At 42.0% G+C, this 15119-nt stretch overlaps 1 protein-coding gene across 1 annotated transcript in view; it reads left to right on the forward strand.

Annotated features, from left to right (window-relative positions):
- LOC311001976 (B-cell scaffold protein with ankyrin repeats-like) overlaps window positions 1-15119 on the forward strand; it is a gene marked incomplete at both ends in the record, with an annotated part of 37350 nt that overhangs the window by 14978 nt on the left and 7253 nt on the right. The window contains 4 exons of the mRNA XM_083993156.1: window positions 26-210; window positions 2028-2091; window positions 2299-2328; window positions 2551-2630. Of these exons, the coding sequence (XP_083849282.1) occupies window positions 26-210; window positions 2028-2091; window positions 2299-2328; window positions 2551-2630 (359 nt within the window). The remainder of the gene's footprint in view (window positions 1-25; window positions 211-2027; window positions 2092-2298; window positions 2329-2550; window positions 2631-15119) is intronic.

Consider the following 15119-nt stretch of genomic DNA (forward strand, 5'->3'; position numbering starts at 1 on the left):
TCAGAGAGCTGTTGCTCTTTTGCAGCGCGTGGGCGAGAAGACAGCATCTCTTCCACCTATGACACCTTCGCGCCGAACCAGATCGACGGGCTTCAGCAGCTCATTGAGCTCCAGCAGAGGGTGAAGGCAGGTTCACTCACTGTGGATGAAGCCCTGGAGCGTTTCAGTGACTGGCAACGGGTTCAGAAGGGCATGGATGCCATCCAGCAAGTAGGACTATCACACACTGTGATCACACTCACACTCAGACTTGGAATAGATAAACACACAGGACTAAACCCTCATAAAACTATTACCATCTGTTGCTCCTGCTTATGCCAACCTCCAGAAACAACCCCACAACGGAGAACAACCGCACAATTAGGGTGTGGTGTAGAAGGCCATTTCCCTTAGAGTGAAGAAAATGACTCTTCATTAATAACCCCCCCCCCTTGCCCCGATTTTTGTTGAGCCCCACAGAGAGGAGAGACAGTGATGAAGGGACACTTACCACTGTTTGTCTTGCCTTATCTGCAAATCAGGCCAGTGGCACACATCACATCACACTCAATGTGAGGGGAAATGGGATCGAAGGTGTGGAACTACAAGCTTCTACAAGCAGAAACATAAAAAAGTATATTAATATTGGGCCAAATGAATAAGTTTTTATTCATTTATTAGCACATGAGAGAAAAACATATATAAAACAGCACGATGAAGGAATAGAACAGTAGAGTTCATGCTTCTTGGCAATTCGTTTCAGACCATTGGTTAACCAGGATTTACTTGGATTAATTGGGATTTATTTTTGGCAGTTAAGGTTTACTTACCGGGTGATGAGGGACAGGTGTGCAGGCTGTTGATCATGAAGTGAGGAGGAGAGTCTGCTGAGGACACCTGCTGGACAGGACAGGAACGACAGGAGCTGTTAGAAATACACAGGCCTGGCAAACGCCTGGAAAAGAATAAATCCTGGGTGTATAGTAATAGTATTTTGTAACAGAAAAACATTTTTGACATTTAACAGTGGGGAACTCGCAAATGAATGATGCCTGCTGTATTTCATTTGGCTGCTTTAGTTTCAGGGTCTGCTGAAATACATGCTGACTCAGTGTTATTAGCTACTGGGATGACTGGAGCTACACTATAAGTCATATACTGTAACACCTTTGCATTTCTTTTCTACAAGGACCATGAAATGACAGATTTTGTGAAACAGTGGTATATCTTACTTTGTCCTATCTTACGTTGTCCTACAAATCCAACAATGTACTCCATCAATAGACAGAGCCAGAGCCTTGTATTCAATTGTTTTATGAGTGAAAAATATTATCAGCAAAAAATACTTGAAATATCAAAAGAAAACGTGTTCACTGTGTAAAAAGGAATTACTCATGTGATTGATATTAGCAGAATTTGACTGTTTAAGCTGGTTAAGGCAGAGCTGGTCTGAACTACTTTACATACAGTTTGGTAGCATTATCCAGGACGACACTGCAGGGGGTCAGCCCGACTACAAAAGCTCACAAGATAAGTTCTGCTACATAAATTGGTATTGTTGTTTTTGCAGACCTTTCTTTTATTGCAGTTTTGGGAATTATTTGAGCATTTTATTTGTCTTAATGAAAAAGTGAATGGACAATAAAAACAAACTATAAGCTGATGTCAGACAAAAGTAATGGAATAAAACATAACATTATCTTCTATGTAGTGGAATAGAAGTTTACAGTTGTATAAACTGGAGCTCACTATTGCAGTGTCCTATTTATTGACTAAATATATATCAATGAAACTACCTCCCCTCATTTATTCTGCTCTGGTTGTTTTATGTATTAAAACATTGTTTGCAGATGGTTCATTCTCTACCAGACCTCCATGAAGACACCAAAAGATTTATGACCCAACTGCACAGCCTCTGTTTAATTGTTTTCTCAGCATGTGCAAACCTTAAACACATCATTTATGGAGATCTCCCGGGTAAATAAGTGGATGCTCAAAATTGCTCATATGTCGGTCGAATATTAAAGCACTGATGTGTGTCTCTGCAGGAGAAGTTGAGTCAGCTGAGAGCCAGCATCATCAACAACAGAGAGGACGACGACAGTGTCTACGGTAAATACTCCCCCACCCTGGAGATGTGGGCTAAGCTTTGCTGTCATCACAGAGAGGCTCCACAGAGCTCTGCTTTCCTGGAACTTTAACCTAAAAATAAATAATATGCAGCGCAGTAAAAGTTAAACAGAAACAAGCAGCTACCTTACAAATGACTGTATTAAACTGAATACTGTAAATGGCTTAGAAAGTCTTCTCTCTCCCCAGATAAAATCAACATCGTTCATCACACGCCAAGTGAGTCTTTAAAAACTCATCTCAGTGCTTGCATGCCTTTGTAGTCTCTGCAGTCCCGGTTGCAGTGGTGGGGAATTAATCCTCAGGGAAGTGTTATTTAATCAAATCCCTGGCGCCTTGTTTTGATGAGTTGAGCTTCACTTGCACTAAATGGGAGTCTTTTATTTTCTCTTACTATACAATTCTGTGTTCGCCTGTGCCTATTAGATAATTTCCCTCCAGGTGTTGCTGTGAATGAAAGACGGAGAGGAAGCCAGCCGGTGGAGAATGATTTTTACAGCAAGCCGCTCAAAGGACAGCACGTAAGTTTACTTCACTCGCTGAAGGAAAGCTTGGAAGAAGTTAGCATGAATGACTCCATCTGAAGTTCACATGATAGTGTAAATAACTGGAGTTGGAATAGACATACACACACTGGAGTTACAGTACAGCCTGACAAAACAAATGACAAATATCTCTATGAATTATTTTTGCAGTCAAATTTCTTTTGGAGACCTGACAAACGGTGAAGGTAAGACTGACAGCATCTGATGAATGTAAAGTTTTGTTCTGTTAATCATCTCCACTGACATAAATGTTTCATTTCTTACATTTAAACTAATCAGTTGTGTCACATTTTCCATGTTTTCAGGCTTCGTCGCTCCCACTAAGATCCTGTTCATCCAGCGATTATACTTGTATAATATTTATAAATAAAGGTTTTTAAATTGTTTTGTATTCTAAGGTAAAAAGACAGACTTTGAATATTCTGCTTCCTTCTTTTTCACCTCTGACCTTATCATTTAAATGATTGTGGAAGTAAATTCTGCTTTAGGGTGAGAATCTGATAAAGTACAAACTGTCAACTGTGTATCAGTATCATGTTCATTAAAATTTTTTCTTGACAATAAATACTGTTCATTTTGAGAAATTAACTACTGAAATGAAGGTTATTTCTTTTTTTGTACTGAGACTAACTTGTCATATTCATTCACACATTATATTGTTGATGAAACCTTCCCAAATGCATCACACTATGTTTCTAATAGGAGACATTAGACTTTACTGAAGGTTGTTCCAGGGAAAATCTTGGCCTCACAACTCCTTCCCATCCTTGCCTCTAGAGGGCGACGCACTTCTAAATATGTGCATCACACTTAACTGAGTCAACCAGAGACATCTGGGGAGCACAGAAGCACCTGCTGACCTCCTGATGGTTGGGAAGAAAGCTATGGAAAACATGTATCCATACATGTTCATGAATGTGAATGGAGAGACAGAAACACACATGCAGCAGGTGAGAGCATCAATGAAGAGCTCCACACTGTGCCCAGTTATAAACAGGAAACGTGTCTAATCGAGGTTTGCGTCGGCCAAGACACGTCAAAATGAATCTTTAAAGAAAGCACAATGGAAACTGATAAAATATTACAACTCAACGCAGCGGGATGAATAGAGAACGTCCACAGCAGGGTGCTGTAATAGCATGTGTGAGTAAAATTAAAGGTCAGGGGCTTTTATTTTCCTGGGAAACTTATTCTGTTCAGCTGCCAGAGAGCAGCCTTCTCTGTGTGAAAGACAGCTTTACAATAATTCATTGGCTGGAGCTTTAAGAGGCCTTTTTTTTAAGTCACATCCGTTGAATTTGTGAATAATAAACATTTACTGTATAGGCTTGTTAAAAGTCAGAATTTGCTGTGATTTACAAAACTATTCAGGCAACTGGCACAAATGCACACACTCCTTTCTCACACACACAGATACCAGTTTGTTGGTAGAGCCCAGCCTGTGCCTGAATGAATGAATAAGAGCTGCATGGGGAATTCAGTGAATGCATGGGTAAATCCAAGCTCAGTCTTGAAACCCAGGCAGAGGCTGAGCTGTGTGCCAACAAAGCAGCTGGGTACACGCCGGGCACATTTTTCTGTTCAATCATGCTCTTTGTGAATAATATGTATTAATGCCGTCCCTACTTAGACCTGCCAGTTAGCCTTTGGAGATGATCCGGCTTCAGGACCCCATGGCATTTGAGGCATATGGTTGCCTGTCACCTGCTGAGTATATTTCAGTCCGCACGTCAGGCATGGCCACCGAGATAGGCCTCGATTCATCATGTATGCAAATATCTGAGTGCCGTCACAAGAAATGATTCCCCTGTCACAGAGAGGCAGATAGAGAACTTCAGTCACAGGCGTCGCCCACACCAAACATGCTTATGTGGGCAGCACTACATCAAAGACCAGGGATCAAACATTCACTGTTTTTCAAAACCCCATGCTGTGTATCCTCTATGAGAAAAAACCCACAAGGAAAAATGATATATGAGGGGCCGGAATAATCCAAACTCTAGGAGTGACATCCCTGGGTCAACCAAACGGACACTTCATGATCTGTAGTTTTTGTTTTTTTTCTCAGTTCTCTATCAAACAGAAAGAAACATAGATATTACAACACAATACTTTTCATCTTCACATTTTCTATTCAACATTTACTGTGTATTTGTTTTACAAAATAGTTTTACCAATGCTTTAAAAAAAAAAAAAAATTTAACAAATGCTTTGTTACAGGAAAAGTTTATTGTACTAGACTTAGAGTTGTATGTAAAATGTTGAACACTTAAGTTAAGTATTATTTGACACCTTCAACAAACTGTAACCTACATGAACCAATGTGGAAGCTCAGTTTGCCATGACATAAATCAACTTTTGATTTGAGTTTCGCTTGAATCACATAAACTTCTTTAAAGGAGCTATTTGCAAGTTTTGCAACAGCCATGGTTTGGATTAACAGCCTCTCACTTACCAACGCAGATGAAACGCTGTGAGTTCAGCATCAAACTTCATTCCTTTACTCACAATGAGCTGTCTCCAGCAGTGGAAAGCAATGCCAATGTCAACTCTTGTCACTGTCCAAGTTAGCATGCTAACCAGCTAGCCCCAGACTGTCTCGACTCACTGTAGCCTCCAATCCAAGACATAGTGCACAGAGGGCTTATTATAAGCTCTTGTTTGTTAACACAACAATAGCCAAAGCTCTTGTCAAGCAATAATCACTGCCACCTGCTCCTGAAAAGAAATTTTTACAAAAAGCTCCTTCATAGCAGCATGAATTGATTCTATTTTGGCCACTAGAGGCCAGTGAAACAAGCTGCTACGGGGCAAACGGTTACCAAACTGCACATCCAGATGTCATGAAGCATCTCTAAATTCAAAGTTGTTTATCTGCCCACTTGATGAATGAAGTAATTGTTGATAGCAGGCACAGATGTCAGCAAAGTCAGTGAGAGGTGAGCTTATGATGGGGTCAGAAAACTAAAAGGAATCAGAAAGAAAAGCTTCATATATGCTAAGAAATGAATTGTGTGGTCAGTTTTTGACAAACTTAATACAAGAAAAGTTTGCCTTCAGCAGTCAGTTAGTCTTATCTTCACTATTATGGTGCATATATTGAAAATTGTATGAAAATCTGGACAAACTTCCCAATTGGATTTGCTCTTCCTCTCTCTTCCAGCATCAGGCTTGGTCAGATGGTGGAGAGACAGGATTATACAGTCAATGCATCAATAATATTGTTATGACACAGCTCTTAACTGCTGATGGCCTCGACCAATTGAAACATGAAAAGCCAAGCCGTGGCCTCAGTCATCTGCTGAATCCTCCCTGCATCCCAGCGACACCGCTGGTTCCACACTGCTGCAGAAACACTCATGAGAGTACAAACAGTGGGATAACTTATCAGGGATAACTACTCTGCTGAAGGGGCATGCATAAACACAACCATTCAGAACTTCTCCATTATACACCTTGGTATGTACGCAACACACACAGGGAGGCAAAAGTACACATACACACCTCCTCCCCTCCTTGCTCGGTCCTCTCTCCGGCCCCAGGATTAGGGCAGAGGATTGTGCACAGCTGCTCCCCAACATCCCTGATAAAAATCAGGCAATTTCACAGTCAGTGGCATTCTTTCATCCCCTAATCCACACCCCACATACAGTATAGATGAACCTCACTGCGATGAGAACAAGCTGTTCTGAGCTGAACCCCCCCGGTCAATGTGGACACCTTCGATTGACTATAGAGACACTGACTGTCCAAACTGTGTCTAGTCCAGTGCTGCATATTGACCTTCACTTCTTCATTAGCAACCAATTACATCTGTCCAACCAACAGCCCTCAGTCTCAGGAGAACCACTCACAGCTATTAAAGAAGAAAAGTAAGGAGGGGAAAAAAAGGTTTCTTTAGATTTGGTTGTTTTTTCTAAATGTCAGTGAAAGGAAATTTTTAATACTATTCCCAATTGTTGCAGATTCAAATTACCTTAAACAACTTTAAGTGGATAAAGAGCTAATTTCTGAGTGCACTTACATAAACAGTCGACTGCTAGCAACAGTCTTGTCAGGAGCAGACATAAATTACATAGATGTTATTTAATGCATTTCTTTTTTCATTGCAGGCCATTATTCTTTATAGTTTTCCCCTTCTCAAGTCATTCACTCTACCCATTTTGTCTGACCCCAACCCCCATTTGCAGAGCGATTCTTTACCGAAGTTCAAACAGGGGACAAAAAGGTACTTCACAGCAAAAAAGAGAAGGGGGGAGAAAAAAAAAGTATGAATCAAAAGGCAAGGAAATGGAATTCACTGTACAAACGTCGAGGGAATTTCAATGTCCGCTGAGGCACAGTAGAGCTCTGTTCAGTCCTCGCAGGCTGTGGGGTGAAAAGAGCAGCAGCCACAGCAGGGTACATCTATTCTGACAAGTCCTCACACACACTGAAAAGCCCGAGCAAGGTTTGTTTGTTTAAGAGGCAATAGAGCCAGCTGAAGGATGCTGAAGCTCTAACGCGATAACAGGATAATTTTATGGTTTTGCTTTTGGATGATTTGACGGCAAATAAATAAAATGGAATGTTTCCTGTTGCCTGTTTAAGCATTAACACTTCAGGAAACTTCATTATGGTTTTTTGATTTAAAAAACACTCAGTTGTGTCAAAACAAACACGTATTAAACTGAAACTTTTATTTTAAGCCTCAAATTTCACTGGAAATAAAAGTGATTTTCAGGAACTTAAGATGTGAATGAGTAAAGTATTCTGAAGAGACTAGAGCAACTCTGTCCACATCCTGGGAGGAAGATATTAAGGCGTGAGTAAACCGCTGCTTTCTGTTGATGAATGACTTGAGAGCACAGAGTTGCCATCTTCCCCCTTCTTTTAATTCTGATTTATTCTGAGAGTTTGGAGGTTTCTCTCAAAGAGGGCAGCACCCTGCCAATTTTTCCCACACAAACTCCTTTTTGCATACATTACTTTGAAATGGGTGATGGATATAGATAATATTAAGAATGTAATTTTTTTTCTTTATCTCTTTAGGTGAAATTCTAGTTTCCCTTCAACTCCTCCGCAAAGGTCAGAGGTCAATGTTGGATTCACAACTGCACCCATGGGACTAGTAGAAAACTGGTCTGACTTAGCCTGATACCAGGGCTTAAAAATCATTACATTTTTATTGCTACTGATTATCAAAAAAGCAGCCGACTGGTTTTACATAATGAATAATATTACAAAAGAAGCATTTCCCACCATACATATGGTATGGATTTATTGCATAGAAGATGTAACTTATTAAACACTACTAAGAATTAATTAACTTGCTTTTGAGGAGCCTTCAGTAATTTACTGCAGACTGTGACCTGTGTCCTTGTGCTGTTTTCACACTTTTCACAGCAGAGGAATGTAAGAAACTGTTGACAGCTGCTGCATCAATTCATTGTGTCTTTAATTTGTCTATATGGCAACACTGGTTTCCACTGGATGTGCAATTCTTTGACAGAGCCTGCCAAGAACCCATGCCTATGGGCCCAAGGCACCAGAGAAGCCTCACAAATATAGTTTCATTTAAAAAAAAAATCATTATTTCTTCCACTGTTTTAGACATTTCTTGGGGTTTGTTGACAGTAAGAATATGAAATATCACCAGAGCCATTATTAAATTTGTGTATATCCCATTACACTGTCTAAACTACCTGTAAGACAAACAAATGATAATACAGTTGCTTCCAAAAAAGCCCCAGGGTTGTTCATTTCATGTCATTAGAATCGTTTTTTTTTGTATGTGGAAAAGCACGCACTGTTGGGAAGTGATCATTCTGTCCTGTTGAGCTCCACTGAAGACGATGAACAGGCCTATTGTTCCTCTATATTTGCTCAGACCACAAGCAAACAAATTATGTGCAGCCACAATGTAAATGCAGCGCTGTCAGGTATTATCACTACATGTACCGAGAGATCAAACTGATACTAGAACTATGTCTCTACATGATAATTTGAACAACAAAGACGACAGTGAAAGCAAAAGTGGTGCCACAGGTGTTGTTTATTCATTCACGTTGGGTCTTGAACACCAGAGACAGCTGCAGTGCTTTCAGATCACCTTCCATCTATCGCCTCTTTAATGATGGAGAAACAGCAGCTCCGTCCTGATTGATGTTGTGGAGGGCCAGCAGCACCAGGACTGATCCTCTCACCTCTCCCCGGAGCACGCCTCAGCCTGGCATCTGCTAAAGGGCACAGGTACACCGTCCTGTGCCCTTGTCCCGCCCCCGCCTATTTGATCGGGGGCCAAGAGTGACCCCGCGGAGCTTGCCAAGGACCCCTGTCTGTGGGCCCCAGGCACCAGACTCAGGGGCCCACACTGACTCCTCTGCTTTTTGAGGCTTTGGGAAGATTAATAGGCCTCCTCTGTAGAGCGCCTTTGTGAGGCAGCGCCCAGGCGTGTTCAAGCTGTTGGGTTTGCAGGAGACGAAAGGAGCAGCGGCTAATTCCTCTGCAGGTCAGTTTGTCTGTAGCTACTCTGCATTTTCAATGACTCGGAAAGGTCACATCCGCACTGGATAAGCCAGCGCAGGAGTCCCACAGACAGCACCGACATAGGAAATACATTCTGAGATCAGAACGGTTAACATTTCAGCTTTGTTTGATGGAGATAAGTAGAAATAAGGATTCCGCATCAGGAAATGGCAGGAATAAAAATTCATCTTTATCGATGCTGCAGTTATGACCCGCAGCTCCTTTCTGCACATATTAACCCAGTGGATGATCCTGCAACCGCAGCTGAGCAATCAAGCGCACATCCACACAATGCTGTTTACCAGCAGTTTAGTTTGGATTATGGATTAATGGTCAAATGAATGACAACAAACATGCAAATGTACATATCATATTTGCACAGCCGTTTTCAGCAGGGGGTGCTAATCATACGCAAATACATGGGTCACCATGGCGAGTTGTGAGCATCACTGCGGCTTTGTCTGTCTCATACAAACTCTGCCCCGCAGACTTCAGTCAGGGAGCTTTTTCTCCTCACATATTTATTCCCTCAAACACACACACCTGCTTCAAATACCAAAACCCACGCCAAGAATTTTCTTGAATGTACATCAAACTTTTAGTTTAAAAAAACATTTTCTCCTGTTGTTAAATTCAAAGTTTCTGGATTTTATGCAAAGGCTTTTGGCCTGAAACCATTTTAATGATTTTTCTTCTCACTTGGTTGCAGGTGAGGGCCTTTGATTCTCGTCATGTCACACCTCCAATAGTGCAGCCACCAATAACAGCCTCTCTCACCCTCTTCCTCTCTCTCACCCACATGCACATACGCACACATACACACACACACACACACACACACACACACTTCTGGCTGCTCCAGGTGCCAGGGTGTGAAGGGATCAGCCAATCCTAGCACTCGTCTGAAGCTGGATGGTGGCCATCATGTTATTAAAAGCTACGGGTGAGCTTTGCTGCTCGCCTCTCCTCTGCACTCACTTTATGAAAAAATACCTCATGAAACAAAAACAGCGTTGGGTAGTGGGTATGCTTCCCATAGGGAAAGAAGAAATTTGAGTTTTCTGTTAGTTGTTTAATAAACCAATGCACTGAATCATTCTTACCATGAATGAGCTGATAAGCAATCAATTTATGGGTCATCAGTAAATGATTGATGTCTCCATCACACTGCTCTCTGTGTCCAATGCTAATCTTCAGTGATATTATTTCCATAAACATCATTATCAGATTGAGGCATACTATCTCCTCACTCAGGACTACTGGGAGAGCTGAAGTGCCTTTGATGAGATGAGATCACATTTTAGAGGGGGCTGCCTGCTCTCTGCCTGTAGCCAAAAACAGCCTAATTGTGTTTTGTCCCATATGTGAATTATTATTAACGACGATTCATTTACTACACTTCCTTTGCCAATTTCCTAAATTAAAAAAATACCATGTTGAGATTTACAGCGCACCCCCCCATTTTCAGCACCGGCTTCCAGCATCACCATGGCAACTTCCAATCAGCAAGGATGCTAGAGCCTGCCGGCCGTGTGTTTGGCGCGAGGCTCTGAGAGGCGCAGGTGGAGCACATATGGAACAATGGCCTAGTGAAAAAAAAAAAGAAACACCCTTCCCGCCTGTATGTGCCAGCAGTGCCCATTTTAATCCCACCGTTACCTTCTAGTGCTCTCTGATGGAGACGTTCTGCTGCAATCACAGCCTAAGACTGCTGCTGGGCCCTTGCCAGACTTCACTTGACAAAGCCAGACCCAGTGTGCTTTTGTAAAACAATGTCTCCAAGAGTCGTGGATGCACCATCTCTTGATCATTCAGTGTAATTGTTCCTCGCTGTTCCTCACTGAAACAACGCTGACCTTGGCTGATCTTGATGAAGAGACGCTTCTCCTCCAGATTCTAGTGCCATGAAGCTTGGTCATGGTTTTTTTTGGGGGAAGCTAATCTGCACCGTAATACATGTTTTACTATATGTTGGTACATTTATGGCCATATATACATTGAGGCTGGTTGCTAATGACTTTTGTGCCTCATATGGCCAGTAATTGGGGTAGTAATGTTATGGAAATCACTAGCATGTGCAGTAAATAAATCAATCATCCAAGGGGCCTTATCTATCACTGCACATTTAAGCAGTCAGCTCCTATGTAGGTTAATTAAAGCACAATGGCCGAGGAGAAGACCTGGCACCCGTCCTGCTTATGTTTAAGCCTTCTCTGGGCCCGCTGGGCTGGAGCTTGCTACAGCCAGATGAAATTTGCCCATTTTATCCACCCCCATCCCCAGCTGAATACATAAATCATCTGTAAGGGTCTCAGCTTCGACCCTAAATTCCATGAACAATGACGTTTGTCCACAAATACCACACATAATTGCTGGATACTCTTCAAAGCAGAAATCGTGTTTCTTTGCACTTATCTAGGGGCATATAGCGCAGATTTTTGTGAGTCACTTCATCTGGTTTTGGAACAAATCAATTAAGATGTTGTGCAACATCCAGCATGGTTATTGGGTAAAGTGTGCCACCACTGATTTGCTTTTATGTTTGGTCTGAGCTGGGAGATAAGAGTGAATGGCATCTGTGTGTAGGGGGAGGTTGGTTGAGTAACAGACATGTCAAAGTTCAAACAAAGGTATATTTTAAATCAAAACTCAAACTAAGTCTTTTTTCAGCAGTGGATCCTTAGGGGGATTTATATGTATTTACTCAACCCAGGTAATGCTTTATTACTTCAGCATTTTGGAGTTTTAGTGAGTGATTGATATGTTTTTCACTGATGCTGTGAGAGGTGTTAGCTCAGCGCAGGGCCTTATAGAAACATAAAAGGGGGGAGGGGGATAATAAACATCCTTTTTTAGTAACCTGCTAGTTAGACACTTAGTTGGCAGCTTTCCCTACATGTAGCTGGTATGCTGCATATAATCTTGTTTATTTTTTTCTTTATGTGTTAAATAGAGAGGATGTGGAGACTTTGAAGTTATTTAAAGGAATCTTTAATGGAGCTGGCGGGAGGAATGAAAACAATGTCGATAATGCCTTTTGCCATTCTCTGATTAGTGATTTTATAATATTAAATGTCTTTGGTTGAGTGGTTATAAACTGATAAAACTGGTCCTGTGAGTGTTATTGTAGCCTGTAGCGAACAAGCCTAAGCTCAGTCCCACATTTTGTTACCACGTCCCTGACCAACTGGATCAACCGATTAATTATGATCATGATGTGATATCTGCTCTCAGTTTATGCACACTGTAAGACAGTCGAATCATACTGCGTGTTGTTTCCACGAACACACAATTAGAAAAAGGCTTCATGTCAACAACAATCTCCTCTCTCACCCTGGGAGGATCAGAGCAGAGACACCAGGCTGATACAACTCCTCGTGGCCCTCGGCTGTCACTGATAACAACTGTATCTCATTATCCTCCTTGTGGGGGCCACAAAGGTAGCGGCGACCGTAAACACCATCCTCCTATCCTTCCACAATGGGCTGTTCGCCGACAAAAGGCACTCTCGAAAGCTTGAACCCAAGCCAACAGCTCTATTCATGTTGCCATGAACGGCAGATGTCTCGGTGAGCCTATGGAAGGTTAGAGATCTATGTCGCTCGTGCAGACAACTGCAACATAAGTTGGCGTCTTGAGGCATCTGCAGAGTGAGGAGCAGAGGCATTTTATTTATTTTTTTGGTATTGATATCATGGGTTTTTTCAGTTTGTTTAATTAGTGGTGCTCTCTTGAGTAGGAGTTGGAGGAGACAGTTTAATTTGTGAAAAACAAAAACTTTATTGTTGTTATTTCTGCACAAACATCATCATCTGCTGCTCCTCCTACAATTTCATCCTTTTTTAACCCCACTGAAGCTTTTTGGGTGGCAGGTTTCCCAACATGAAAAAAGACTTGATTGAGTCGACAGTGTTTCAGTATTATCCGATATTTCATACAGTGTATTGCTAATTAACCAATTACGAAGTAGCTACAGACCATGTTGCCATGGGAGCTCACCAGCTGTGATGCCAGTCAACATGTTGACTTTCTGACCCACGAGTCCTCACAAGTCATTACTACATTATTGCAGAGTACTCAGTAGTCATTACTACATTATTAAATGAGCACTCAGTAGTCATAGGTTGGACCACACCCATCACACCCAGCCTTCACTGAGACCGTCTCCGCTACACCTGACATGGTCTTCTGCTATGCTACCATGGTGACAAATCTGTCCACAGAGACAGGAAGACAGACAAACCACATTTCCCCACATCCACATGCACATGAACACAGACAGACTCATTTTGAAAACAATACCAGCCCCGCTGTCACAGCTGCTGATCAAGAGACCAGCTGATAATGGAAATAATCATTCCATTAAATCTGAGTGTGATTCTGTATCCATTCATTTTGTTAACTTGCTTATTTGTGTTCAGGGTCACAGGGGGTTGAATGCATTCTGGGTGACGGACAGGGAAACGGTTTCTCCAGTCTGTTGCAGGGAAACATACTGTGTATTCATCCAAACAAAAAAAATGTGGAGTTTCCGGTTCACCTAAGCTGCGTGTGTTTTGACTGTTCAGAGCACCTGAAGGAAGCAGCACACACAGAGAACAAGCCAAACTACACGCTACAATGCTTCTTGAATCAGTAACCAACTGAGAAATGAACTAAAACCAGGATTATCTACAGGCCATATCAGAAGCTAAACTGCAACAACAGCAGCATGGCTGTTTGGTGATGTGAGTGACAGTGGTTTCATCCTCTACAGTGTTTATGACCACAGTAATAACTGCAGAAAAACAAATGCAACTTATGAATATCAGAAAACAATAGCATGATGATCAGCGCACAGTTAAACATCTTCGTCAACAGCCTGAGCCATTATTAAAAAGCGGACAAATCAATCACTACTGAGTGTGGTACCCCTGCTTTCATTAGGAAATCATATAGATTAAATGTTAATCATAGCTAACTCTATACCAGTGGGCTTCTGCCAAGATGACAGATGGACCATTAATGAGAATAATGAGGGAATCTTAGTCTATACACGGATATGGAGATGCAACAACAAGAATAACACCACACTTGGCTTTCAAAAAACTGTTATTTAGACAGAAATAGAGGAAGATAATCAGTATGCGCATGCAGGATTGCTGCTTTTCCCAAAGTCAAAGAGTATGTGTTAAAAATGTGTGAGATCACTACAATGTGGATGCACACGTGTTTTAAGATGTTTTCATAGTGGGCGCTGCCACAGGAGACTGAGAGAAATTGGTGGTAACACCTGTCACACACATTCAGCATCAGATATTAGCATCCGTCTCTTTAACTGGTCTGTGAACGATGAATAATTACTCTTGTTTAAAAACCTGCCTATTAGCACTAACCAGGTTATATTGGACATCTGTCTCAGAAAGCTGACTGATATAATTGGCTGCCATCATATCGTGCTTCACTATAGCGAAGAACACCGGCGTGACAGGCGTCGAGGAGTGATGCTGCTGTTCACTCTGGCTTGGTGACGTAGCTCCCACATGTCATTTTCACCAGCGAGTCAAATTAAATTGTACGAGATGAAAGTTGCAGAAAAAAAAACACAACACATATGTCCATGCGTGGCGCTCAGTGGCATGTTATTGGCACTGTGTTTTCATCAGGTCTGATAACATATGTTTCGAACTCAGGAGGCTTTGGGCAGGAGGGAATTGTGTGGCGTTTGAAGTCAACTGCCGCATTAAGCAGAGAAGCAGCACAGTAGTGTGGAGATGCTCTCTTGTTCAAAGGGATGGAAGGAACCGCTCCGGGGAGCGTCCAACATCAAGAGCTGACCCCGGCACTGTTTCCCGCTACCTTCTGCCATGCGTCCCGCCGCCGTATGCTGTGATTCCCAAAGACCGGCAGGCCTGTGCCATCTGGCCTCACTTCGGATTCCCCGGACACATATTGGGAATCCAAACTATGCCACCTCCC

This window comes from Trachurus trachurus (genome assembly GCF_905171665.1).
Source record: "Trachurus trachurus genome assembly, chromosome: 18".
NCBI classification, from domain to species: Eukaryota; Metazoa; Chordata; class Actinopteri; order Carangiformes; family Carangidae; genus Trachurus; species Trachurus trachurus.